We start from the raw sequence: 22,728 nt of genomic DNA, 5'->3' as shown, positions 1-22,728 counted from the left end.
TGTCTATCACTAGCAGCACCATATCACCAAGTACAACTGAGTATGTGTAAATGTACTTGGTGAATAAAGGTGATTCTGGTGGTGCTTTCATAAGGAGTTTAGCTGGATTTATGTTGTATAGGAATGTAGCTGAAACATTTTCTGTAGAGCAGACTTTTTTAATTTAAAATGAGCTACACATTGTGTTTTCATGTTTCCCCCATCTTTATCTAAACTTTTTTCAGTTAGTTTCTCTTACTTGCAAAAGCCAAATGTTGCTCTTTTACATTGATTACTTATTGTTTCTTTAGTATTTTTTCTTCATAAGAAGTTGTAGTTGTGCCTTCTTTTACTAAGGTTATTTATATCAGGGAACAGGTTGGTTCTATCTCATATTTTCAAGTCTGTGGGCCCAACTTTGATTGGTAGCTGTATGGCGATGTTTGACAGATATATGTTCAATGAACTTCATCAGATCAGTATGCTTATCCCAGCCGAGGATTTAATTTGATGAAGTGGGCAGGTAGGCAGCCAGGTGAGAATTGGACCCTGTACTTGCATTTCTATAGCACTTTCATTTTTACTTTATTGACCAAATTGTTTTGGATGTTTCAGCTTTATGAACGTCAGTGAGTTGGTTTAGTTTTGTTCTTGTCTCCCATTACGGGTTCTTCCCGTGTTGTATCTATATTTTAAAAGACATGTCATACCTCTAGTGGTACAACCACATAAAGTACAGTAGCTGATCCAGATGAATTGTATCTTCTTCCCAGAACAACTGTTGTTATACACAACTGTTTGTTGCCCAAAATGTTTTGTTTACTGGGTATTTGAGTGTTCATGGACTGTATCCATGGAGATTATTCTTTGTGTGTTGTTTACGTGTTCCTTCACACTGTCACATACTGGTAATTACCTGGTTATTACATATATGATTAAAATGTGTATGATAAAAAGCATGAGTCAACAGGGAGTTGTCATTGTGAGAGAGCTTACAAGCTAATGACTATACTCACAGAAGTGAAAGCCTTTATGTGCTTGTTGAGGTGACCAATTTCCTTTAAAATACTCTTCTGACTGGAAAGGGCTGTAGAATATTCACTAGGTTACTATTTAGAAATAAACTTCCTACATAAATCGATCCCAGTATGCCTAACATCTATACCAACCTATAAATGTTCCTCTGTCTCAATGTGTAGGCGGCCTATTGTTCTTAGATGTATATCATATTTTATTATGATATCTAGATTTATATCAAATTCCTCTGCATTTTCCCAGATTGCTATTTAGTGGTTGGTTTTGTAACAGAAAGAAACATTGTGAAAAATATGACCCTCATTAACATTTGAATAAATGAATGAGAATAATTTTGTGCCTCGAGAATAACCCACACACAATACAGACGTGTGTGTTAAATATGTTCCAATCATAATTACATTCATAGTAAACTCTTCTAGTTGATAGCTTCTGATTTTATTTGACATTAAAAGTCGATTTTTGTCACCAATATCAATCAATCCATCAATAATAGATCCATCCTGCATTTGCATTTGTGTGCTCTATGCACGTTGTGTGGCGCTAGGAAGTTCGTCACTGTTTGGTGTTGGAGTTCAGGCGCCTCTCGAGCTGTTTTCGGGTTAATTTCTGGTGTGGTTCAAATTTTGTTTAGGTTCAAATCAGACTCGAAGCAGAAGCGGTGATCACAAATATCCGCATTGATAAACATATCACCGAGGATCTTGATCATATTCATCACTTCACCGGAGTCCGTTTAGTCAGCGCAACTTGTGTCGAGATGAGTGTGGAAGCGTACGGGCCGAGTTCTCAAACGCTCACCTTCCTGGACACCGAAGAAGCGGAGCTACTTGGAGCAGATACCCAGGGCTCGGAGTACGAGTTTACCGATTTTACCCTACCTAGCCAGACACAAACTCAAGGCCACACCCAGAGTCAGCTGGACAATCAGGTTTGTATCAATTATGTGAACGGTTAGCTAGCCAAACACGCTAGCTAGGCTAACGTAGCTAACAGGTAACGCGTTAGCTTGATTGCACGCCAGCAACAATGTTGACGGTTTGCTTAGGCTAACAACAGTTAAACATTAAAGCGTTGTTAGCCAGTTAACGTACAAGCTAGCTGACGGTAGCTCGCTGGCTATCTAACTTGTTTGCTAACACACTGGAATATTGTTAACTAGCTATATGTATCAATCACTGTTCACACGTCACTGGGTTGACTATTACAAAGTTAGTTAGCTATAGCTAGCAGTATAAGCTAGCGTTAGCTAACTAACTTAGCTTATTTTCTACTACCGCATAGCCACACATTGACTTCCTCCTCTCCAAAATGAGAGGCCAAAAACATGTTGTTCATGCTAAAGTTGCTCACTAACAACAACAGCACCAATGTGGGTGACGTTCTGCAGCAGTTCCAAGTCTTCATCAAGTGGTTTTACTACAAACTTAAAAATTCGTCAACAAATAAAAACTTAGCTTATCATTTACATTTACGTCATTTAGCAGACGCTCTTATCCAGAGCGACTTACAGTTAGTGCATACATTATTCTTTATTTTTATTTTTCATACTGGCCCCCCCGTGGGAATCGAACCCACTACCCTGGCGTTGCAAACGCCATGCTCTACCAACTGAGCTACCTCCCTGCCGGCCATTCCCTCCCCTACCCTGGACGACGCTGGGCCAATTGTGCGCTGCCCCATTGGTCTCCCGGTTGAGGCTAGCTACAGCAGAGCCTGGATTCGAACCAGGATCTCTATTGGCACAGCTAGCACTGCGATGCAGTGCCTTAGACCACTGCGCCACTCGGGAGACCTTATGTTGTTTTACCTACCTTATGTATCGTTAAAGTTTTGTGTGTTCATAGTAGTGGCAAATAAAATGTTTCTAACGTTACTTAGTGCCATAGCAATACTTACATTTTTGGCCTTGTTGTAGTCTTAATTCAACCATGCTCCATCTGTAGGTGAATGGTCCTGATGAGGGGCTTCACAATGGAGGGGTCGATGATGTTGCCAAGGCAAGCCAACTCCTCTCTGAGTTGAACTTTGAGGAGGATGAAGAGGACACCTATTACACCAAAGACCTCCCACTGCATGCCTGCAGGTAGGAGAGAGAGCCAAACACTTTATGACTAATTTGTATGATTGTCCCACAGTTTTGATTTAATTGTTAGGGGAATTTATGGCCAAACACTTGTTTATACATGCAACACCTCACTAAGCTTTAGAGTTTGTAAATAAAGTAAAATAATAACTGTTGTAATATAAATGGATTATAACTCTGTTATTGCTTTCGGTGCTGCTGCACCCAATTATGAGTAAATACGTATGACCTAGAAGTCATAAAATGGCATGTTGCTATGTTTCTTTTTTCAGTTACTGTGGCATCCATGATCCTGCATGTGTGGTGTACTGCAACACAAGCAAGAAGTGGTTCTGCAATGGACGTGGCAATACATCTGGCAGGTATGCAACACTCCAGCATCATATCCACAAAGAAATATGTATTCATAACATGCGTGTGCAAGGAAGTTGATCGTCTCTCATGCTCTCATTCAGCCACATCGTAAACCACTTGGTGAGAGCCAAATGCAAAGAGGTGACTCTGCACAAAGACGGGCCGCTGGGCGAGACGGTGCTGGAGTGCTACAACTGTGGCTGTCGCAACGTCTTCCTCCTGGGCTTCATACCCGCCAAGGCCGACTCTGTGGTGGTGCTGCTGTGCAGGTGTGTATAATGGGCTGAAAAAGAGGGAATGATGGCCAACGCTGTGTGTGTGGTGTGATAGAGAGACTGATTGTGTGTGTTATTACCATAGATTTGACAGTATACACACATGTGTTGCCATAGAGACCGTGATGTAAACGTAAGTATCAAATCGACGCTTATTCGTCACGTACACCATTTACAGCAGATATAAACGGTGCAGCGAAGAGCTTGCAAGGAAGCATTTCGCTGCACCGTTTATATCTGCTGTATGTGACGAATAAACTTTGATTTGAGTATGTTCTATTATGGCAAGAGATCAACGCAAACTTCTGTCGAACAGACTTTCGATAACGCAAGTGTATATTGACTGTATCCAAATGTTTGTGCTCTTAGGCAGCCATGTGCCAGTCAGAGCAGCCTGAAAGACATAAACTGGGACAGCTCCCAGTGGCAGCCGTTGATTCAGGACCGCTGCTTCCTGTCCTGGCTGGTGAAGATCCCCTCAGAGCAGGAGCAGCTCCGGGCCCGCCAGATTACCGCCCAACAGATCAACAAGCTAGAGGAGCTCTGGAAGGTACTGGGCTGGCTCAACCCATCCAGGGCCAGGAAGTAGATAACGCACTGTACACATAGCTTAACCTCAGAAATAACCATGAAACACCACAGCATCAGACTTACTGGGGGGGAAACTTTTCATTCAACAAATCAAGGCCTCTTTCGGGGCAGAAGGGCAACAAAACTAGGCAGGGACAGCCCCCACCAACACCTATCAGTAGCTGTAGGAGGAATCAGTCAGTGTTACCATATATGGTCGTGAATGAAAGCTTGAATCTCTCGTCTCAGGACAATCCCACGGCCACTCTGGAGGATCTGGAGAAGCCCGGCGTCGACGAGGAGCCTCAGCATGTGTTGCTGCGCTACGAGGATGCCTACCAGTACCAGAACATCTTTGGCCCCCTCGTCAAACTGGAGGCCGACTACGACAAAAAGCTTAAAGAGTCCCAGGTATAGCCTCCACATCCCCTTTAGATAATTAGGGCCCTATAAAATCTGCGATGCGGAGAACCCGGACGGAATCATGGAGTGCAGACATTAAAACAAATTCAACAATATTCAAAAATGTGTTGAACATATTAGGAAATCGACTAAATGAATTGAACTTATTAGAAAATGTATTCATTTGTATTAATGTATTGATTCAGTTTTTTCCTTCAACTTTCTGAAGAGGCCCCTGTCTGTGTGCGCGCGTATGTCTACCACTTTGTGTGGCCGTTAGCGATGATGCTAATGATAACTATCTTCTGGTCGATGGAAAGGCTTTCCCAAAAACCTTCTCAATTAAATATAAATTGCAAAGTAGCCTATGCCTACCTGGCAGAATGATATCATGATTATTTGCATTAATCCAGTGGTGATTTGTTTATCAAACTCTGCAATCACGTGTACTACAGAAAAAACGCTAACCAAACAAGTCTCTTGCTGGTGCACACTTGAAATAAAGGGTATCTAAACCCAAAAATGAAACATTCGTAGATTTTTCCCAGACCTCAAAAGTGGTCTTCTGATGCAGTTTAAGCATTGTTGTGGACTTGCAACATACAATTTTGTAGTTTTATTTTATTTTAAAAAGGTGTTTTAGAAATTGAAAACCAGAAAAAATGGGGGGAAATCTGAAACATGGAAAAACAAAAGGGAGAAAATGGAATTAGTAAAAACAATTAACTGATTTTATAGGGCCCTAGGTCATCCATAAACTCCCCTTTAAGTCAACATAAGGGCAGTCACATGAGTCTACTGAGTAACTGCCTACTATAACGTACACATTCGATTAAAACATGTTTAAATGCAGTACTTATCTGTCTTGTGTGAGGTAAAATCATAATGGTGGAAACCTTCCTGCAACCCTGCCAAATTTGTCAAATAAGTGAAAATGTTCAGGGAAGGATGCGTGTTCAAAGAAAAGGAAATTGTACTTGAAGACAGCAGGGTGGCTGAGTTTTATTTTATGTAGCTATTGACAGTATGACTAATATTTTGTCTATTTATTGTTTGCTTTGTTCTCATCTGGAACTCTTCACAGACCCAAGATAATATAACGGTCAGGTGGGACCTGGGGCTGAATAAAAAGCGGATTGCCTATTTCTCCTTGCCCAAGACGGATTCAGGTGGTAATTCTTTCAATTGACTTTTCTCTGTCTACCAGTGGTTCTGTTGTGCATAGAGAACCCTTGCATCCCTCGCATCCCATACCTGCATCCATGGTGGTGTGTTCGTTTTGTGTCGTACCGTGTGTACGGTATTGTATTTTGTCCGCCTCATTGGAACCATTATTCATATATTTTGTGATATAGTTTTGAGCAGAGTGTTTCTAACGTGTCTCTGTGGTGGTTTGCACAGACATGCGGCTGATGCAGGGAGATGAGATTTGTCTGCGCTACAAAGGAGACCTGGCCCCCCTATGGAAGGGCATCGGGCACGTCATCAAAGTCCCAGACAGTATCCTTTAACTAAAAGATCATTCTGAAGAAAAACTTTTCTTCTTCAGTGGTTGCTCATCCCTACCTTCTGACCACCTTTTCAAAGTGGTCCCTTCTTAGCAAATAGGATCCACCTCGCCATCTTTATTTTTCCATGATGGGGGTAATCAGTCTAATGATACTAGCCACGTTATTGGGTTGCAATGTTCAAAGCCTTGCAGAAAGAAATCATATTTTATTAGGAGATATTTACTTAATTTAAACCAAATTAATAAGCGTTCAATCCACCATAGCACTCCCTTAGGAGAGGCCCATCCAGTAGTTAATGCCCCTCTAGTTTGCACCCCGGCTAGTGTATCTGATATATGCTAATGTAGGGAAAATCTACAGTTTTGTAGACCTTGCTTTTCTTCCCTACTATTAGGCCCGTTCGGGGGGGGGGGGGGCGTCTTTTTCTTTCTAACGTTCCACATCTTTTTCTTTCTAACGTTCCACAAGGAGGAAAGGCTATTTTGCTGTACTTATTTCCTTAGCACCCTTTGTGAAAGACTATGGAGATGAGATTGCTATAGAATTGCGCAGCAGTGTCGGAGCACCTGTGGAAATAACCCACAACTACCAGGTGGATTTCGTGTGGAAGTCCACTTCCTTTGACAGGTATGACGAGCAGATCAGAATATTTAATCAGTTCTACTTTGGTTGTTGATGCTCTGGTGTTCTTAACGTGACTTCCAGAGTACTGATTTCTCAGCTTAAGCAGCATTTCACATGATTTATGCCTAACATAACTCCTGACGTATATTGAAGAATTGAATGTATTATTATTAACCACATCACTCTTTATCGCCACTATAACCCATTGGTCTCCACTGGGTTTCAGAATGCAGAGTTCCCTGAAGACCTTTGCTGTGGACGAGACGTCTGTGTCAGGCTACATCTACCATAAGCTGCTGGGCCACGAGGTGGAGGATGTCATCATCAAGTGTCAGCTGCCCAAACGCTTCACTGCCCAGGGCCTGCCCGATCTCAACCACTCTCAGGTCTGACCCACACACACACACTCCCAAACACCTCACTGACCTGACCCCACCTGACCGTCTGAAACTGAAACATTTTTAACCATTCGTTTTAGTAAATGAATGATTACAAAAGGTAGACATTTCCTCTTATAATGGGAAACCTTATTATAGTAATGCCGTCTTATAATCATGAAGAACTTCATTTGGCGTTAAATGTTCATTCCCTGTCTCTTTGTGCAGCGCTCATAAATGTTTTGGCTTTGATTTGTGTGTTAAAATAGGTGTATGCTGTGAAGACTGTGCTGCAGAGACCCCTCAGTCTTATCCAAGGCCCCCCCGGCACTGGGAAAACTGTCACCTCTGCCACCATAGTGTACCACCTCGCCAGGCAGGGCAACGGGTAAGATGGGTAACACTCACTATGCATATGTGTCTTTTTAAAAGCATTTTCATGTGCAGTTTACATGCAAGTCGTTAAGCGGAAGCTCTGATCTAGAACGACTTACATCAAGTGTATCATACTTAACGAGCATCTGAAGCAAAGCTCATCAAAAGTGTTATAGCATCTCCACATTGGCGTAGCTTTCTGCATTCATCTGTTGTGTTTGGTTCCTGCAGACCCGTGCTGGTGTGTGCTCCCAGTAACATCGCGGTGGACCAGCTGACTGAGAAGATCCACATGTCGGGTCTGAAGGTGGTCAGGCTGTGTGCTAAGAGCAGAGAGGCCATCGACTCCCCCGTCTCCTTCCTGGCCCTGCACAACCAGATCCGCAACATGGACAGGTAGGGCATGCTGGGAAATTAAGTCCTTATTAGCACTGTCTGAAATTGAACTCTACACATAGTAGTGCATAGTAATCACTCATGTTAATGCTTGTAGCAATGTATTATCCCTGTTTGAATATAAAATAATGGCAGAAAGGGAAGGATGCATTTAAGTACTTCAACAGAACGATTGACTAAATCTGCCAGTCCTTGCCAAGTGTTACTTTTGATATAATAACTATAATTCTGTGTGTTGCTAATGGGGGCGTTCTTCTGCCCAGGCATTGCTTACTCATGCCAAATCTTACAACGCCTGGATAGGTATTTTAAGTATCTGCTATTCACATTGTTATAGCAATCTGGCAGTCGATGACACGGTCGATTACGTGTCATGTAACCATTGGTTGATGCATGCAATGACTGAGCAGGGCAATGCAACCACAGACTTAGTTTCGCATAGCCATACCTCCAAATCACATTGTTGTCACGCCTCATTTGGAGGTCTGGAGAATTGTATATAGTCCGAAATGGCTTGAATGGTCTGCTGGCTTCCTGCAGCTACATTTTATTGGATGTTCAATTTAAAGAACCTTCCCCCTCACATGTGACCGGGGCCCACACTTGTAGAGAGTTGTTGCGTATGCTAGTTTGCAACATCGCAGAAAATAGAAGAAAACCTGGAGGAAAAACTGAATTCTGTTTTGCCAGAAGTGTGCTCTGTGCACAAATCGAATCGAAGGCATTACAACTTCTCTGCTTCAACACTGTACAAAAAAAAGAGACATTATGGTGTGTCTACCTACAAGCTATGGTAAAAGTTTAGTGTATCAAGTGTGGCAGTCTGATTTATTGAAAGTGGAGAAATCGATGGTAATAGTAGTTTATTATCTGATGTCAATAATCAAGGACCAAGTTTGTGTCCTTAACTCAAGGAATCGCCGCCGCATACGCGGTTTGAAGTGAGATGGAGAACTGTTGCTCCTACGGCACTAATTTAGTGGGCACCTTTGGAGCTCCACCCAAACAAGGCATTTGATAGGTTTGACGAGTTGCGAGGCGTCACTGATTTACACCGGGTTTCCACCCTTTTGTAGCTACTTTCTGCCATTAACTTCACCAGGTTTTCCGATTAGGGAAGCCTGGTTCTCGACAAGGCTACTAATGACTCAACCCACTTTGCCTGCTCTGTGCTGGTGTGACCCTCAGTATGCCAGAGCTGCAGAAGCTGCAGCAGCTGAAGGATGAGACTGGGGAGCTGTCGTCTGCTGATGAGAAGCGCTACCGGGCCCTGAAGCGCACCGCTGAGCGAGAGCTTCTCATGGTGAGAGGACTTTTATAACACTAATACCTTTGTCGCCCAATATGTCACAGCAGTTACAACAGTGCTATGAGAACAGTATGGCAGGTCCTGTCAAGTAGAATGTTTTTTGACCTAGTGAAGATGATATGGGTTCCCCATTCCTTCAATTTCAACCTTTTTACCACTGTTCCTCTTCTGTCCCTCGGCAGAATGCGGATGTGATCTGCTGTACCTGTGTGGGGGCAGGAGACCCCCGCCTGGCCAAGATGCAGTTCCGCTCAATCCTCATTGATGAGAGCACCCAGGCCACCGAGCCAGAGTGCATGGTGCCTGTGGTCCTGGGGGCCAAGCAGGTACACACACACACCAATTTATAGTCAAGATTGGTTAAATCCCAATGATCTTTGCATGGTCATGTTTTGAGAGAAAAAGGTGTCAACAGCTCAACTAGGTCAATTGTCCGTGACCTACTCAGTCCAGACAAAAACAGTTTTTTGTCTGTTCAAAAGACTGTTCCAGACAATGTAAAAGCCCATGAGAATATTTGGTTAATTGATTGTCGTTTAATCATTAACTCCCCCCTTCACAGCTCATTCTGGTGGGAGACCACTGCCAGCTGGGCCCAGTAGTGATGTGTAAGAAGGCAGCCAAGGCGGGCCTGTCCCAGTCTCTGTTTGAGCGTCTGGTTGTGCTGGGCATCAGGCCCATTCGTCTGCAGGTGCAGTACCGTATGCACCCGGCCCTCAGCGCCTTCCCCTCCAACATATTCTATGAGGGCTCCCTGCAGAACGGCGTCACCGCTGGTGAGTTAGACGTTTTTACCAGGCTTCTTGGTCATATTATAGCTTTTGAATTTGTCATGTGTATAAAGTGATTTAATTTCAAAATAATTCACACTTATTATTAACGATGTACTGGTGCCTAGTGCCTACTATAATTTCCCCACACAATATACAGAATTGCATCTAGAAAATGTGGAGTTTCTGTAGAAACTGTGTTTGTTCACCCCTAGAAGATCTAGAAGTAGCAATCAAGAAGTAGCATTGTAGATCTCCTTTGGATTCAAGCAGTGTTTCAGAGCCCAATGTGTTTGGTGTGTTCATACACTGAGTATAAAGCATTTACTCTACTGTGGAAGTTTAATGTTAGGCCATTCTGAAATCGACTGTAACTCAAAGCATATTGATTTTGGGCACATATTTGCTGTTGAATAAAATGGCAATTTAGGTTTGTTCACTGAATTATTGAAGACCAATTCCCATACTAATAACCATGTTGACAATTCTCTGTTTATCCTGGGCAGCTGACCGCATCAAGAAAGGCTTTGACTTCCAGTGGCCGCAGCCAGACAAGCCCATGTTCTTCTATGTAACTCAAGGCCAGGAGGAAATCGCTAGCTCTGGAACGTCCTACCTGAACAGGTACAGCTTACAGTCCAGTCAAGGTTAATCTCAAAGTGCTATTTTGAAATGCACATAGCGTGCGTCTCTTCATTTAGTTTGATTGAAACCATTTTAAACACTGTCCTCTCTCGCCAGAACTGAGGCGGCCAATGTGGAGAAGATCACCACCAGGCTGCTGAAGGCTGGGGCCAAGCCTGACCAGATAGGCATCATCACCCCCTATGAGGGCCAGAGATCCTACCTGGTGCAGTACATGCAGTTCAGTGGCTCCCTCCACACAAAGCTCTATCAGGTACAGCAGTATAGCTGAACTTGCACTGTCTGGGGGAAAAACAATGATATGTATTTTTGTTGTCGCAGTCTTCTCAAGAACATTGATTTGTGATGTCGATTTGCTTTATTATTGTTTTGCAGATGGTAGCAGATTTATACAATCTTAAATGAGTATTGCGTTACTACTTATGTCGATACCTGTTGCATTTGACCAATGCCAAATGCAACAGGTCTTGATGACCAATGTTCCAACACTGTTCTATCCTCTTCTCTTGCTATCAGGAGGTTGAGATCGCCAGCGTGGATGCGTTCCAGGGCAGGGAGAAGGACTTTATCATCCTGTCGTGCGTACGAGCCAACGAGCACCAGGGCATCGGCTTCCTTAATGACCCGCGCCGTCTCAACGTGGCCCTCACCAGAGCCAAGTAAGCATCTGGACCATTAGTCTTCATTCTCACCACAGCTTCTCTGGATATACAGTTTCAAATCTGTATGGCCAAAGTCATGGAATTACATATAGAATCCCTAGAATGGACAATGGGGTCCTAGCAATAGTTATTTCATAGGATGTCTGTGGTCAAAGTCATGGTAGTTTAGAAGAATTGATGATGAATTGTGATGAGCCTCGGTGGAACAGTATAGAATGCATCATCCAAATATTGACGGGAATCACTGACGTGAATCCTTGACAAAGTAGACAAAATTGTGATTTTGAGACTGCCTTGTCCTTAGATAGATCTCTCCCACTGACGTGTGTGTAACATATGTTTTCAGGTATGGGGTGATCATTGTGGGCAACCCAAAGGCCCTGTCCAAGCAGCCTCTGTGGAACCACCTGCTCAACTACTACAAGGAGCAGAAGGTTCTGGTGGAGGGACCCCTCAACAACCTGAGAGAGAGCCTGATGCAGTTCAACAGGCCCCGCAAGCTGGTCAACGCCATCAACCCTGTGAGTTATCACACATGCATAAACACACCGCACATGTTTTCAGTGTGGATATTGAACCCATGTAGAGTCTATTCCCCTCATATAATTTAAAAAAAAGTAATACTTGAAACACGTTTTCCTCAGTAAAACTTTTTCCCATTAACACTTTTAACTCTGTAACACTTTTGTTGGCCAATATGTTATGACAGTTACAGCAATGTTAGAACAACAGTATAGTAGCTCCACTGGGTTTTCGAGGGTATTGAACCCATGTTTGTGTTCCAGGGAGCCCGGTTCATGAGCACTGCCATGTATGATGCCCGCGAGGCCCTCATCCCTGGGTCTGCCTACGATCGCAGCAGCACAGGTTAGTGGGAAAGTGTCTCTTTTTAATAAGGCCGTGGCTACGAATACAGAGTTTTTGCACAAGCCATCATGCAAATATAACTTGTCAGTATATAAGGGAACTAAATGGGACTGCCCCATTAGAGCTTCTGACAGACGTTCACTATGGTGCATTACGTTTGTTGGAACCTCTAGCACGCTGACAATAAACAATGATTCATTTAAGAATGACTTTGAGTAATTAAGACACACAAATGACTCAAGTGGGAGCCCGATGGCCACGCAATGTAATTATTTATTTACAGCGAGTGCCTGTGTGACTGCCTCTCTTTGTCCCTCTCTCCTCCCTGCTGCAGCGAACAGGCACCACAGCACAGCAAGTGTTTATGCGCTGTCCGTGCTGATGCTGCAACATAATTACAGCCATTTAGTTTCTTAAACTCTGACTGAAAAGTTTTGTTAACGAAATCCCTCATTTGTTTAGGAAAAACATTCCCTATTCCATCAACCCTTGCTCTCTTTATGTGAAACATGTATGTATCGCATGCACGTGGCCAATAGGGCCTGACCTATAGCCTATCACATCAATAAATTGGTTATAACAAACTCTGAACACCGTAACATGTGACAGCAAAATTACTACGGAAGACGTGAAAAATAAACTTGAAACGGGGGAATGTTTACTGGTTGCTCAGGAGGGAATGGGGATGTCAATTGTGTGGAAGACATTTGACTTAGTTGTGGAAGCCACTGGAGATCAATAAAAATGAGGGTATAGGAGCAAGCGCTGCGTGAGTATTATGTGTGCCAAACAGGTGCTGTTAGATTACAATATTATTATTTTTCTGACCATCTGGAACATTGTAAAGAAAATGTAATAAATTATAAGTGTACCAGAGAGTCTGTTCTAATGGAAAACATTCACAATTATTCAAAGCTCCCATTTGTTATTTCATTTAAAAACTGAAATGCTTTATTGCATTTCAAAGCATGAATGACTCATATGCTGTGTGATGACATGAACAAACAAATGATTTATTGATTGATTTTAGGGCTGAACCCATTTAGTCGACTGGTCGATTGCTTGGTCGACAGGCTGTTGGTCGACCGAGATTTCTTTAGTCGAGCAGTAGCAAAATATCTATCTATCTACAGTGCCTTTGGAAAGTATTCAGACCCCTTGACATTTTCCACATTTTGTTACAGCTTTATTCTAAAATGGATTAAATAAATAAAAATCCCCAGCAATCTACACACAATACTCCATAATGATCAAGCGAAAACACGTTTTTATACATTTTAGCTAATTTCAAAAAAATGGAAATACCTTATTTACATAAGTATTCAGACCCATTGCTATGGGACTCTAAATTGAGCTCAGGTGCATCTTGTTTCCATAACTTGATTGGAGTCCACCTGTGGTAAATTCAATTGATTGGACATAATTTGGAAAGGTACACACCTGTCTATACAAGGTCCCACTGTTGACAGTGCATGATTACAGCTATCTTTCTGCGTAAGTCTCTAAGAACTTTCCACACCTGGATTGTGCAACATTTGCCTATTATTATTTTCAGAATTCTTCAAGCTCTGTCAAATTGGTTGTTGATCATTGCTAGACAACGATTTTCAGGTCTTGCCATAGATTTGTAAGTAGATTTAAGTCAAAACTGTAACTCAGCCACTCAGGAACATTCACTGTCTTCTTGTTAAGCAACTCCAGTGTAGATTTGGCCATGTGTTTTAGGTTATTGCCCTGCTGAAAGGTGAATTAATCTCCCAGTGTCTGGTGGAAAGCAGACTGAACCAGGTTTTCCTCTAGGATTTTGCTTGTGCTTAGCTCTATTCCATTAATTTTTTTATCCTGAAAAACTCACCAGTCCTTAACGATTACAAGCATACCCATAACATAATGCAGCCACCACAATGCTTGAAAATATGGAGAGTGGTGCTCCGTAATGTATTGGATTTGCCCCAAACAACACTTTGTATTCAAGACAAAAATAGTGAATTGCTTTGCCAAATTTTTTGCAGTTTCACTTCAGTGCCTTGTTGCAAACAGGATGCATGTTTTGGAAAAAATGTATTCTGTAAAGGCTTCCTTCTTTTCCCTCTGTCAATTAGGTAAGTATTGTGGAGTAACTACAATGTTGTTGATCCATCCTTAGTTTTCTCCTATCACAACCATTAAACTCTGTAACTGTTTTAAAGTCACGATTGGCCTCATGGTGAAATCCCTGAGCGGTTTCCTTCCTCTCTGGCAACTGAGTTAGGAAGTACACCTGTATCTTTTTAGTGACTGGGTGTATTGATACACCATCCAAAGTGCAATTAATAACTTCACTATGCTCAAAGGGATATTCATTGTCTGCTTTTTTTTACCCATCTACCAATAGGTGCCCTTCTTTGCAAGGTATTGGAAAACCTCCCTGGTCTTTGTGGTTGAATCTTTGTTTGAAATTCACTGCTCGACTGAGGGACCTTACGGATAATTGTATGTGTGGGGTACAGAGATGAGGTAGTCATAAAAAATCAATGTTAGACACTATTATTGCACAGAGTGAGTCAATGCAACTTACACTGAACAAAAATATAAACAAAGTGTTGGTCCCATGTTTCATGAGCTGAAATAAAAGATCCACAAAAAGATCAAAATTTGTTTATATCCCTGTTAATGAACAGATCTTTACCAAGATAATCCATCCACCTGACAGGTGTGGCATATTAAGAAGCTGATTAAACAGCATGATCATTACACAGGTAATTGCACCTTGCGCTGGGGACAATAAAAGGCCACTCTACAATGTGCAGTTTTGTCACACAACTCAATGCCACAGATGTCTCAAGTTTTGAGGGAGCGTGCAATTGGCATGCTGACTGCAGGAATGTCCACCAGAGCTCTTGCCAGATAATTGAATGTTAATTTCTCTACCGTCGTTTTAGAGAATTTGGCAGTACGTCCAACTGGCCTCACAACCGCAAACCACGTGTATGGCGTTGTGTGGGCGAGCGGATTACTGATGTCAACATTGTGAACAGAGTGCCCCATGGTGGGGTTATGGTATGGGCAGGCTTAAGCTATGGACAACGAGCACAATTGCAGTTTATCGATGGCAATTTGAATGCACAGAGATACCGTGACGAGATCCTGAGGCCCATAGTCGTGCCATTCATCGGCTGCCATCACCTCAAGTTTCAGCATGATAATGCACGGCCCCATGTCGCAAGGATCTCTACGCAATTCCTGGAAGCTGAAAATGTCCCAGTTTTTCCATGGCCTGCATACTCACCAGACATGTCACCCATTTGAGCATGTTTGGGATGCTCTGGATCGACGTGTACGACGGCATGTTCCAGTTCCCACCAATATCCAGCAACTTCGCACAGCTATTGAGGAGGAGTGGGACAACATTCCACAGGCCACAATCAACAGCCTAATCAACTCTATGCGAAGGAGATGTCGTGCTGCATGAGACAAATGGTGGTCACACCAGATACTGACTGGTTTTCTGATCCACGCCCCTACCTTTTTTAAAAAGGTGTCTGTGACCAACAGATGCATATCTGTATTCCCAGTCTTGTCAAATCCATAGATTAGGGCCTAATGGATCCCTTCAATTGACTAATTTCCTTATATGAACTGTAACGCAGTAAAATCTTTGAAATTGTTGCATGTTGCGTTTATTTTTGTTCAGTATATTGTGACGTGTTAAGCACATTTTTACTCCTGAACTTATTTAGACTTGTCATAACAAAGGGGTTGAATACTTATTGACTCAAGACATTTCAGCTTTATTTTGTATTAATGTATAAAAAAAAATATATATATATATATATCTACTTTGACATCATGGGGTATTGTGTGTAGGCCAGTGACGACAATGTAAATGTAATCCATTTTAAATTCAGGCTGTAACACCACAAAGTGGAAAAAGTCAAGAGGTGTGAATACTTTCTGAAGGCACTGTAGCCTAATATCTTGCTAGAACTGTAAGGTGGCACCAGAATTGATTGCATTGCTAAATGCAACAAACGCATTCTACAGCAATCGGACCGCTCACACATGCATGACTACTGTGACATGTTTTCTGTCTGTGTGTTTCTTTCTACAGGGCGTCCATCCAACATGTATTTCCAAACCCACGATCAGATCGGCATGATTGGGGCTGGGCCAGCCCACATGGCGGCCATGAACATGCCTATTCCCTTCAACTTAGTGATGCCCCCCATGCCTCCGCCAGGCTACCTGGCCCAGGCCAACGGCCCTGCTGCAGGTGAGCAGGAAGCGAAACAATCACTATTCATTAGTTGTTCATATATTGACTGGTGGAATATGTATTTGGCCCTGTGAAGTTGGCCTGAACCAGCAGTCATAACTTTCCAAGTCTCCGGGGTCCAAGCATAACACTGTGTTGCTCACCAGAGTATTCCTCATGTGGTACTTTTGTGGTGATAGTATGTTATGGGGGTTTGGAGATGTCCTCGTACCCCTACTATTTATCCTCTGTAATGCATGTTCATTGTTTGTTACTGTGTTTGATAAGTGAGCGGGAACTTACTCCCTCTGTGCCACCCAGGTCGTGGTGGGGCACTGAAGGGCAAAGCGGGGCGTGGCGGGCGCCAGAGGACCCGCGGCATGGGGAACCACGGTAGCAGCGGGCAGGCCAACGGGCCCAACAGCCAGGCCAGCCAGGACGTGTCTTCCCAGCCCTTCTCCCAGGGGCCACTCACCCAGGGCTACATCACCATGAGCCAGCCCTCCCAGATGAGCCAGCCTGGCCTCTCCCAGCCTGAACTTTCCCAGGTAACAAGACCGGCCTAAACTCCACTCACCACTACCTAATACCAAATCAGACTTTGGCCTCGTACTCCTATGCCCAATCCCAAATCGTACCCTACCCTTTATGTGATTGTGGAGATCTGAGAGGATTAGATGGGTATTAGTAAAAATGATAACAGCTTCAGCTTGCCCATTGGCTAGATGTGGTTCTCTGTAGCTCAGCTGGTAGAGCACGGCGCTTGTAACGCCAGGGTAGTGGGTTCGATCCCCGGGACCACCCATACACAAGAAAAAAATGTATGCACGCATGACTGTAAGTCGCTTTGGATAAAAGCATCTGCTAAATGGCATATTATTATTATATTATTATGTGGTCCTCTGTAGCTCAATTGGTAGAGCATGGCGCTTGTAAGGCCAGGGTAGTGGGTTGGATCCCCGGGACCACCCATACGTAAAAGTGTATGCACACATGACTGTAAGTCGCTTTGGATAAAAGCGTCTGCTAAATGGCATATTATATTATTAAATTATGTAATGTTTTTGCCATACTGCTTCTTGCAAGTAATATGGTAATAATAACGTATGCAATATGGTAATAATGCCACCTCTAATTTGCTGGGTGGAGGTTCATATTGCTGACATCTGATACTCTCAGGGAAATGTGTTGGAAGCAATGTGGGCATGCAGTAGTTTCGAGACTGCCGCGCAGCTCCCCTGGGACTGCGCAGAAGAAATACAGTATCAGCCCACGGAGAGAAGCACGAGATTGAACTTCACTCAACTTTCTAGAGTTTTCCCTGTTAGTTAACACTATCAACGTTTCCCTTTACTGTGGCAATTGTGATCGAATCAACTAAATATTAGCCACATTCAATGCAACATACCGAAACAAAAAGAACTATGCAAGACTTAGTATGCAAAACTAACTACGGAAGAGATTTTTTGTTGTTGTAGCGTGCGGCATAACCAATCAGAGCTTCAGTATGCCTATATGCAAATAGACCGTTGCCATATATGGATCTGTGCCATTTACTTTGAACTGGACTGTTTACAGCATGAGCGGTCGTGAGTAGATGCGCTTGTTTTGAGATCAAAGTGAGAGCTACATGTAGCCACGTGTGCACATTTAGTTAATATCCTTTGCTAGTTAGTGAGTTATTATCCCAGTTATAGATCATTTGTAATCAGCAATAGGGGAGTGATTGCTTCCTACAAGAGCACAAAACGTGTACATTTCTAGACATCTTTGAAAAGCAAGTCAGGTAAAGAGCTTTTTTGTCATAAAGGGGCAGTGTTGTATTTTGAGACAGGCTTGAAAAGCTAAGTAGCCAATTTGTCTGATTCTCTGTAAAAAATAAAATAAAATAAATGGTATGGGAATAATAATGCATCAAACAACATTTTCAGTCGCCTCTTTTTCTGAAGGACAAGTGGATAAACTGGTTAAGGTCAAGCCCTGCATGTTCTTTTCAAAAGTCTCATGGAATGTAGGCCTACATTGAACACCACACATTGGCTTCTACTGTTGGCTGAATGATAGAACAGCTATTTCCATGTTAAAATGTTATGGGATGCATTTTCGCCATTGTTTTTGATGGTAGGCCTACATTATGATCAAATAGCCACAGTAGCCTACTTGGCCACTGTTAAAACTAACCTAAACTGGGTACAGCCTCAGTGTTCACAGTAAACGCACGCTGGAAGTTTGCGCTCAGCAGACCTGAAATTTGCTCAGTGCTGAAAATATTAGAGGGAACATTGGTTGGAAGAATTATGTTTTGGATGTAATTGGGTGTTTCTCCTTCTATTTTAACAGGACAGTTATTTAGGCGACGAGTTCAAGTCCCAGATCGACGTGGCTCTGTCGCAGGATTCGACTTACCAGGGTGAACGTGCATACCAACATGGTGGGGTGACTGGACTGTCACAGTACTAGAGTGTAAGGTAACTCTTCCCTCTATTCCCATTCCCACGGTACTAGAGTAATCAAGAACTGTTATTGATTTGACCTCCACTGTACAGACGAGTGTGCTTCCAAAAATCGTGTTGGTGGAAGCCATTTTGAATATCCTTATTGTTTCCTTTTCTCAGGTTGTTGGAAGAGGAGCTAGGCTTGAGTTGAGCTTAGTTCATCAGCATTTTAATCTGGGTAATAATAAAAACAAAAAATGGAGACCTGTTTTCCTCTGCTACAACTGAAGCACCACCGTGTGAAATCAACGGGAGAGAGAAACCAACCAATCGCGAGAGAGAAGGAAAGAAACTGATCGAAAGAACGGACGGCCAGGAAGACGGAACAAGTAGGAGTGAGGGACCACTGCCGGCACATGGGAACGAGAGCGAGAGGAAGGCGGTGGCCGGCGGTCGAGATGTCGTGAGGAAGACGAAACGAGGAACAACTCCCTCCACAACACTTTTCCCACCTCCCCTCCCAGCCTCACGCCTCTGTCTGAGGGAATGACCAGTTGTCAAGAGGACCTCGCTCTTTGAGCGGCGAACAGAGAAGGACATGTTCTCAAGCAACTTGGCTGGGGGAGCACATTCTGCTAACTCTCAAAAGCGGATAACAAGAAAGGGGGGGGGGGGTGCGGAACACTTCAAGCAGGCAACATAGGAAATCCTCACCTCAAAGTTGATCGGTTGTCAAACCCGTTTGATACCCAGACTCATTTGATTGGATTGATGTGGAGGACGAGTGGCGGTGTTGATCTCAACTCTTAGACCTGAAATCTCATCAAATGACTGCAAGAGGAACAGTCTCCAAGAGGAACAGTGTCGTCGTTCAACTTTGAGTTGAAAAGTTTTCTCCGCTAAAGTCTGATATTAAAGAACTTTGAATTGAAATGCCTTTGATGGCATTGGAACCATTGGCTTTTTCAACAGGTCTTTTCAGAAACAGGTGGTTAACTACAAGTCTGGTGGAGTTGAGTGGTATGGGGATATCAGAGGAAAGTTTCTGAAGTGGTGAGCTCTGGATCCAAGAGATCTGTAATCATGAGACTATTTGTTTTTGAAGTACCTTTCTTATTGCAGAGCACAAAAGGCAAAAAAATATTTGATTGAAAACTGACCAGCATTGAAGAATACGAACTCAATATTATTTGAAGTTGCAGCAAAGGCTTTTTTGATATTTTGAAAGGGGGGGGGGTGACAGATGATGTTACCCCCTGTGCTGTTGGGCGGATAATTTTCTGTGTTTTAAACGTTTTTTATGCTTAGATTGGCAGCGGCTTTGAAGTAATGCTTTACTTGGAGGAATTCCTTGTGGATGTAAGATCCGTCTGCATGAAACAAATTTCCATAACAAGTGAACACTGAGCTATTAATGGAAACTGATTTCCACTATAGTCCACACACTTTTGTGTCACTATTGAAGTTGCAAGAGGCAGGTGGCTAGGTGTGAAATACAAAAGTATGTGGACACCCCTTCAAATTAGTGGATTCTGCTATTTCAGCTACACCTGTTGCTGACAGGTGTGTAAAATTGAGCACACAGCCATGCAATCGCCATAGACAAACATTGGCAGTAGATTGGCCCGTACTGAGGAGCTCAGTGACGTTCAACGTGCCACTTTTCCAACGAGTCAGTTCTTCAAATTTCTGCCCTTCTAGAGCTGCCCAGGTCAACTGTAAGTGCTGTTATTGTGAAGTGGAAACGTCTAGGAGCAACAACGGCTCAGCCGCGAAGTGGTAGGCCAACAAGCTCACAGATTGGGACTGTAGCACGTAAAAATCGTCTGTCCTCAGTTGCAACACTCACTACAGAGTTCCAAACTGCCTCTGTAAGCAACGTCAGCACAATAACTGTTCATCAGGAGCTTCATGAAATGTGTTTCCTTGGCCAAGCAGCTGCAAACAAGCCTAAGATCCCCATGCACAATGCCAAGCGTCGGCTGGAGTGGTGTAAAGCTCGCCGCCATTGGACTCGAGCATTGGAACCGCGTTCTCTGGAGTGATGAATCACGCTTCATCATCTGGCAGTCCGACGGACGAATCTGGGTTTGATGGATGCCAGGAGAACGCTACCTGCCCGAATGCATAGTGCCAACTGTAAAGTTTGGTGGAGGAGGAATAATTGTCTGGGGCTGTTTTTCATGGTTCGGGCTAGACCCCTTAGTTCCAGTGAAGGGAAATCTTAATGCTACAGCATACAATTACATTCTAGACGATTCTGTGCTTCCAACTTTGTGGCAACAGTTTGGGGAAGGCCCTTTCCTGTTTCAGCATGCCAATGCCCCCATGCACAAAGCGAGGTCCATACAGAAATGGTTTGTCGAGATGTGTGGAAGAACTTGACTGGCCTGCATAGAACCCTGACCTCAACCCCATCGAACACCTTTGGGATGAATTGGAACGCCGACTGCGAGCCAGGCCTAATTGCCCTACCTCACTAATGCTCTTGTGGCTGAATGGAAGCAAGTCCCTGCAGCAATGTTCCAACATCTAGTGCTGTTTTAGCAGCAAAGGGGGACCTACTCCATATTATTGGCCATGATTTTGGAATGAGATGTTCGACGTGCAGGTGTCCACATACTTTCGGTCATGTAGTGTAACAGGTAAGGAATAGACAAGGATGGTGGCTGGAAGAAGGATAAGGCTTGTGAACTTGAAGATACTAAATAACCAGATTTGGAGGATGTATGTAGAGTCAATTGGCGTTCAAATTTGAATGTGATTCTTCCCCTGTGAAATGTAGTCGTGCATAAAGAATGTTAGCTGCATGACTAGAATTAAGTTGTCAAATCCAAAGTATTTGAAACCATTTCACACCAGTTACACACAATCAGTAAAATTACCACTGATACTGATTATCATACAAGGTGACAGTGATTTCTCACATGAAAATAATTAATGCATCCGAATCAGTAGCCATAACTTCCTTTTGGTTATTTGCAGGTATATAGCTGCACAAACAGGAATGAAGGTGACAGCAACCTAAGCCAGCATGTACCAATTTACTAGAAAGAATCACTGAATGTGGCCAGTTGTTGTGACGTTGAAACCACAGAGCAATAACTTGACCCAGAGTCAACATGTTGTTACTGAATGTACGAACTGGTGCAAGCCACCTTCCTTCTCTTAGGAGTGCCACTAAACCAGGCTGGTAGAATGGCTTTCCTTTTGTAACTATTATTTTATGTGTTTTGAATTTTTGGCTTCCCCGATGTTCGCCCATCGGTTTGCTCCAGATTCCTATGGCTCACAAACCCTCCATTCTTACCCCTCTGTGAATTGTAATCTATCATCCCCCCCAGTATTTCCTTTTTTGCATGATTTGCTTGTGCCATTTTTTAGAGGGGCGGGATTATAAACAGCAAAGTTTGACTTAAACCACACTATTTGGTTTAATTTGTTATCTGATGACAAAGGGGGATTAAATAATGGTTCTTTTATTTTTTCCAAGTTTTAAATCAATAAACTGTTCATGGGACTTTTGTATTGAGGAATCCTTGTCTATTTAATAATATAATAATAATATGCCATTTAGCAGACGCTTTTATCCAAAGCGACTTAGTCATGTTTTACGTACAGTGGGGAAAAAAAGTATTTAGTCAGCCACCAATTGTGCAAGTTCTCCCACTTAAAAAGATGAGAGAGGCCTGTAATTTTCATCATAGGTACACGTCAACTATGACAGACAAAATGAGGAAAAAAAATCCAGAAAATCACATTGTAGGATTTTTTATGAATTTATTTGCAAATTATGGTGGAAAATAAGTATTTGGTCACCTA

The 22,728-nt window shown here is 43.0% G+C and overlaps 1 protein-coding gene across 3 annotated transcripts; it reads left to right on the top strand.

Moving 5' to 3' along the window:
* The first annotated feature begins 1,571 nt into the window (after positions 1 to 1,571).
* On the top strand, positions 1,572 to 22,434 carry LOC311131286 (regulator of nonsense transcripts 1-like). Of its 3 annotated transcripts, none has more exons than XM_084164181.1 (24): positions 1,572 to 1,945; positions 2,961 to 3,100; positions 3,373 to 3,462; positions 3,556 to 3,723; positions 4,099 to 4,279; positions 4,549 to 4,710; positions 5,786 to 5,873; positions 6,103 to 6,201; positions 6,731 to 6,839; positions 7,063 to 7,222; positions 7,483 to 7,601; positions 7,820 to 7,984; positions 9,173 to 9,287; positions 9,476 to 9,619; positions 9,856 to 10,069; positions 10,570 to 10,687; positions 10,805 to 10,961; positions 11,225 to 11,367; positions 11,717 to 11,891; positions 12,156 to 12,237; positions 16,328 to 16,489; positions 16,793 to 17,019; positions 18,812 to 18,939; positions 19,087 to 22,434. In XM_084164181.1, the coding sequence occupies exons 1-23, from the start codon at positions 1,775 to 1,777 to the stop codon at positions 18,929 to 18,931; spliced, it is 3,309 nt and encodes a 1,102-aa protein (XP_084020307.1). In that variant the 5' UTR covers positions 1,572 to 1,774; the 3' UTR covers positions 18,932 to 18,939; positions 19,087 to 22,434. The 3 variants fall into 3 exon arrangements, with proteins under 3 accessions (XP_084020307.1, XP_084020306.1, XP_084020305.1); XM_084164180.1 differs by having other exon boundaries at positions 6,716 to 6,839; positions 18,812 to 18,934; XM_084164179.1 differs by having other exon boundaries at positions 6,716 to 6,839.
* The last annotated feature ends 294 nt before the right edge of the window (positions 22,435 to 22,728 follow it).

This window comes from Coregonus lavaretus (genome assembly GCF_964263955.1).
Source record: "Coregonus lavaretus genome assembly, chromosome: 6".
NCBI classification, from domain to species: domain Eukaryota; kingdom Metazoa; phylum Chordata; class Actinopteri; order Salmoniformes; family Salmonidae; genus Coregonus; species Coregonus lavaretus.
Note: the sequence above shows the minus strand (reverse complement) of the source record. Positions and strands in the feature narration are given on the sequence as shown.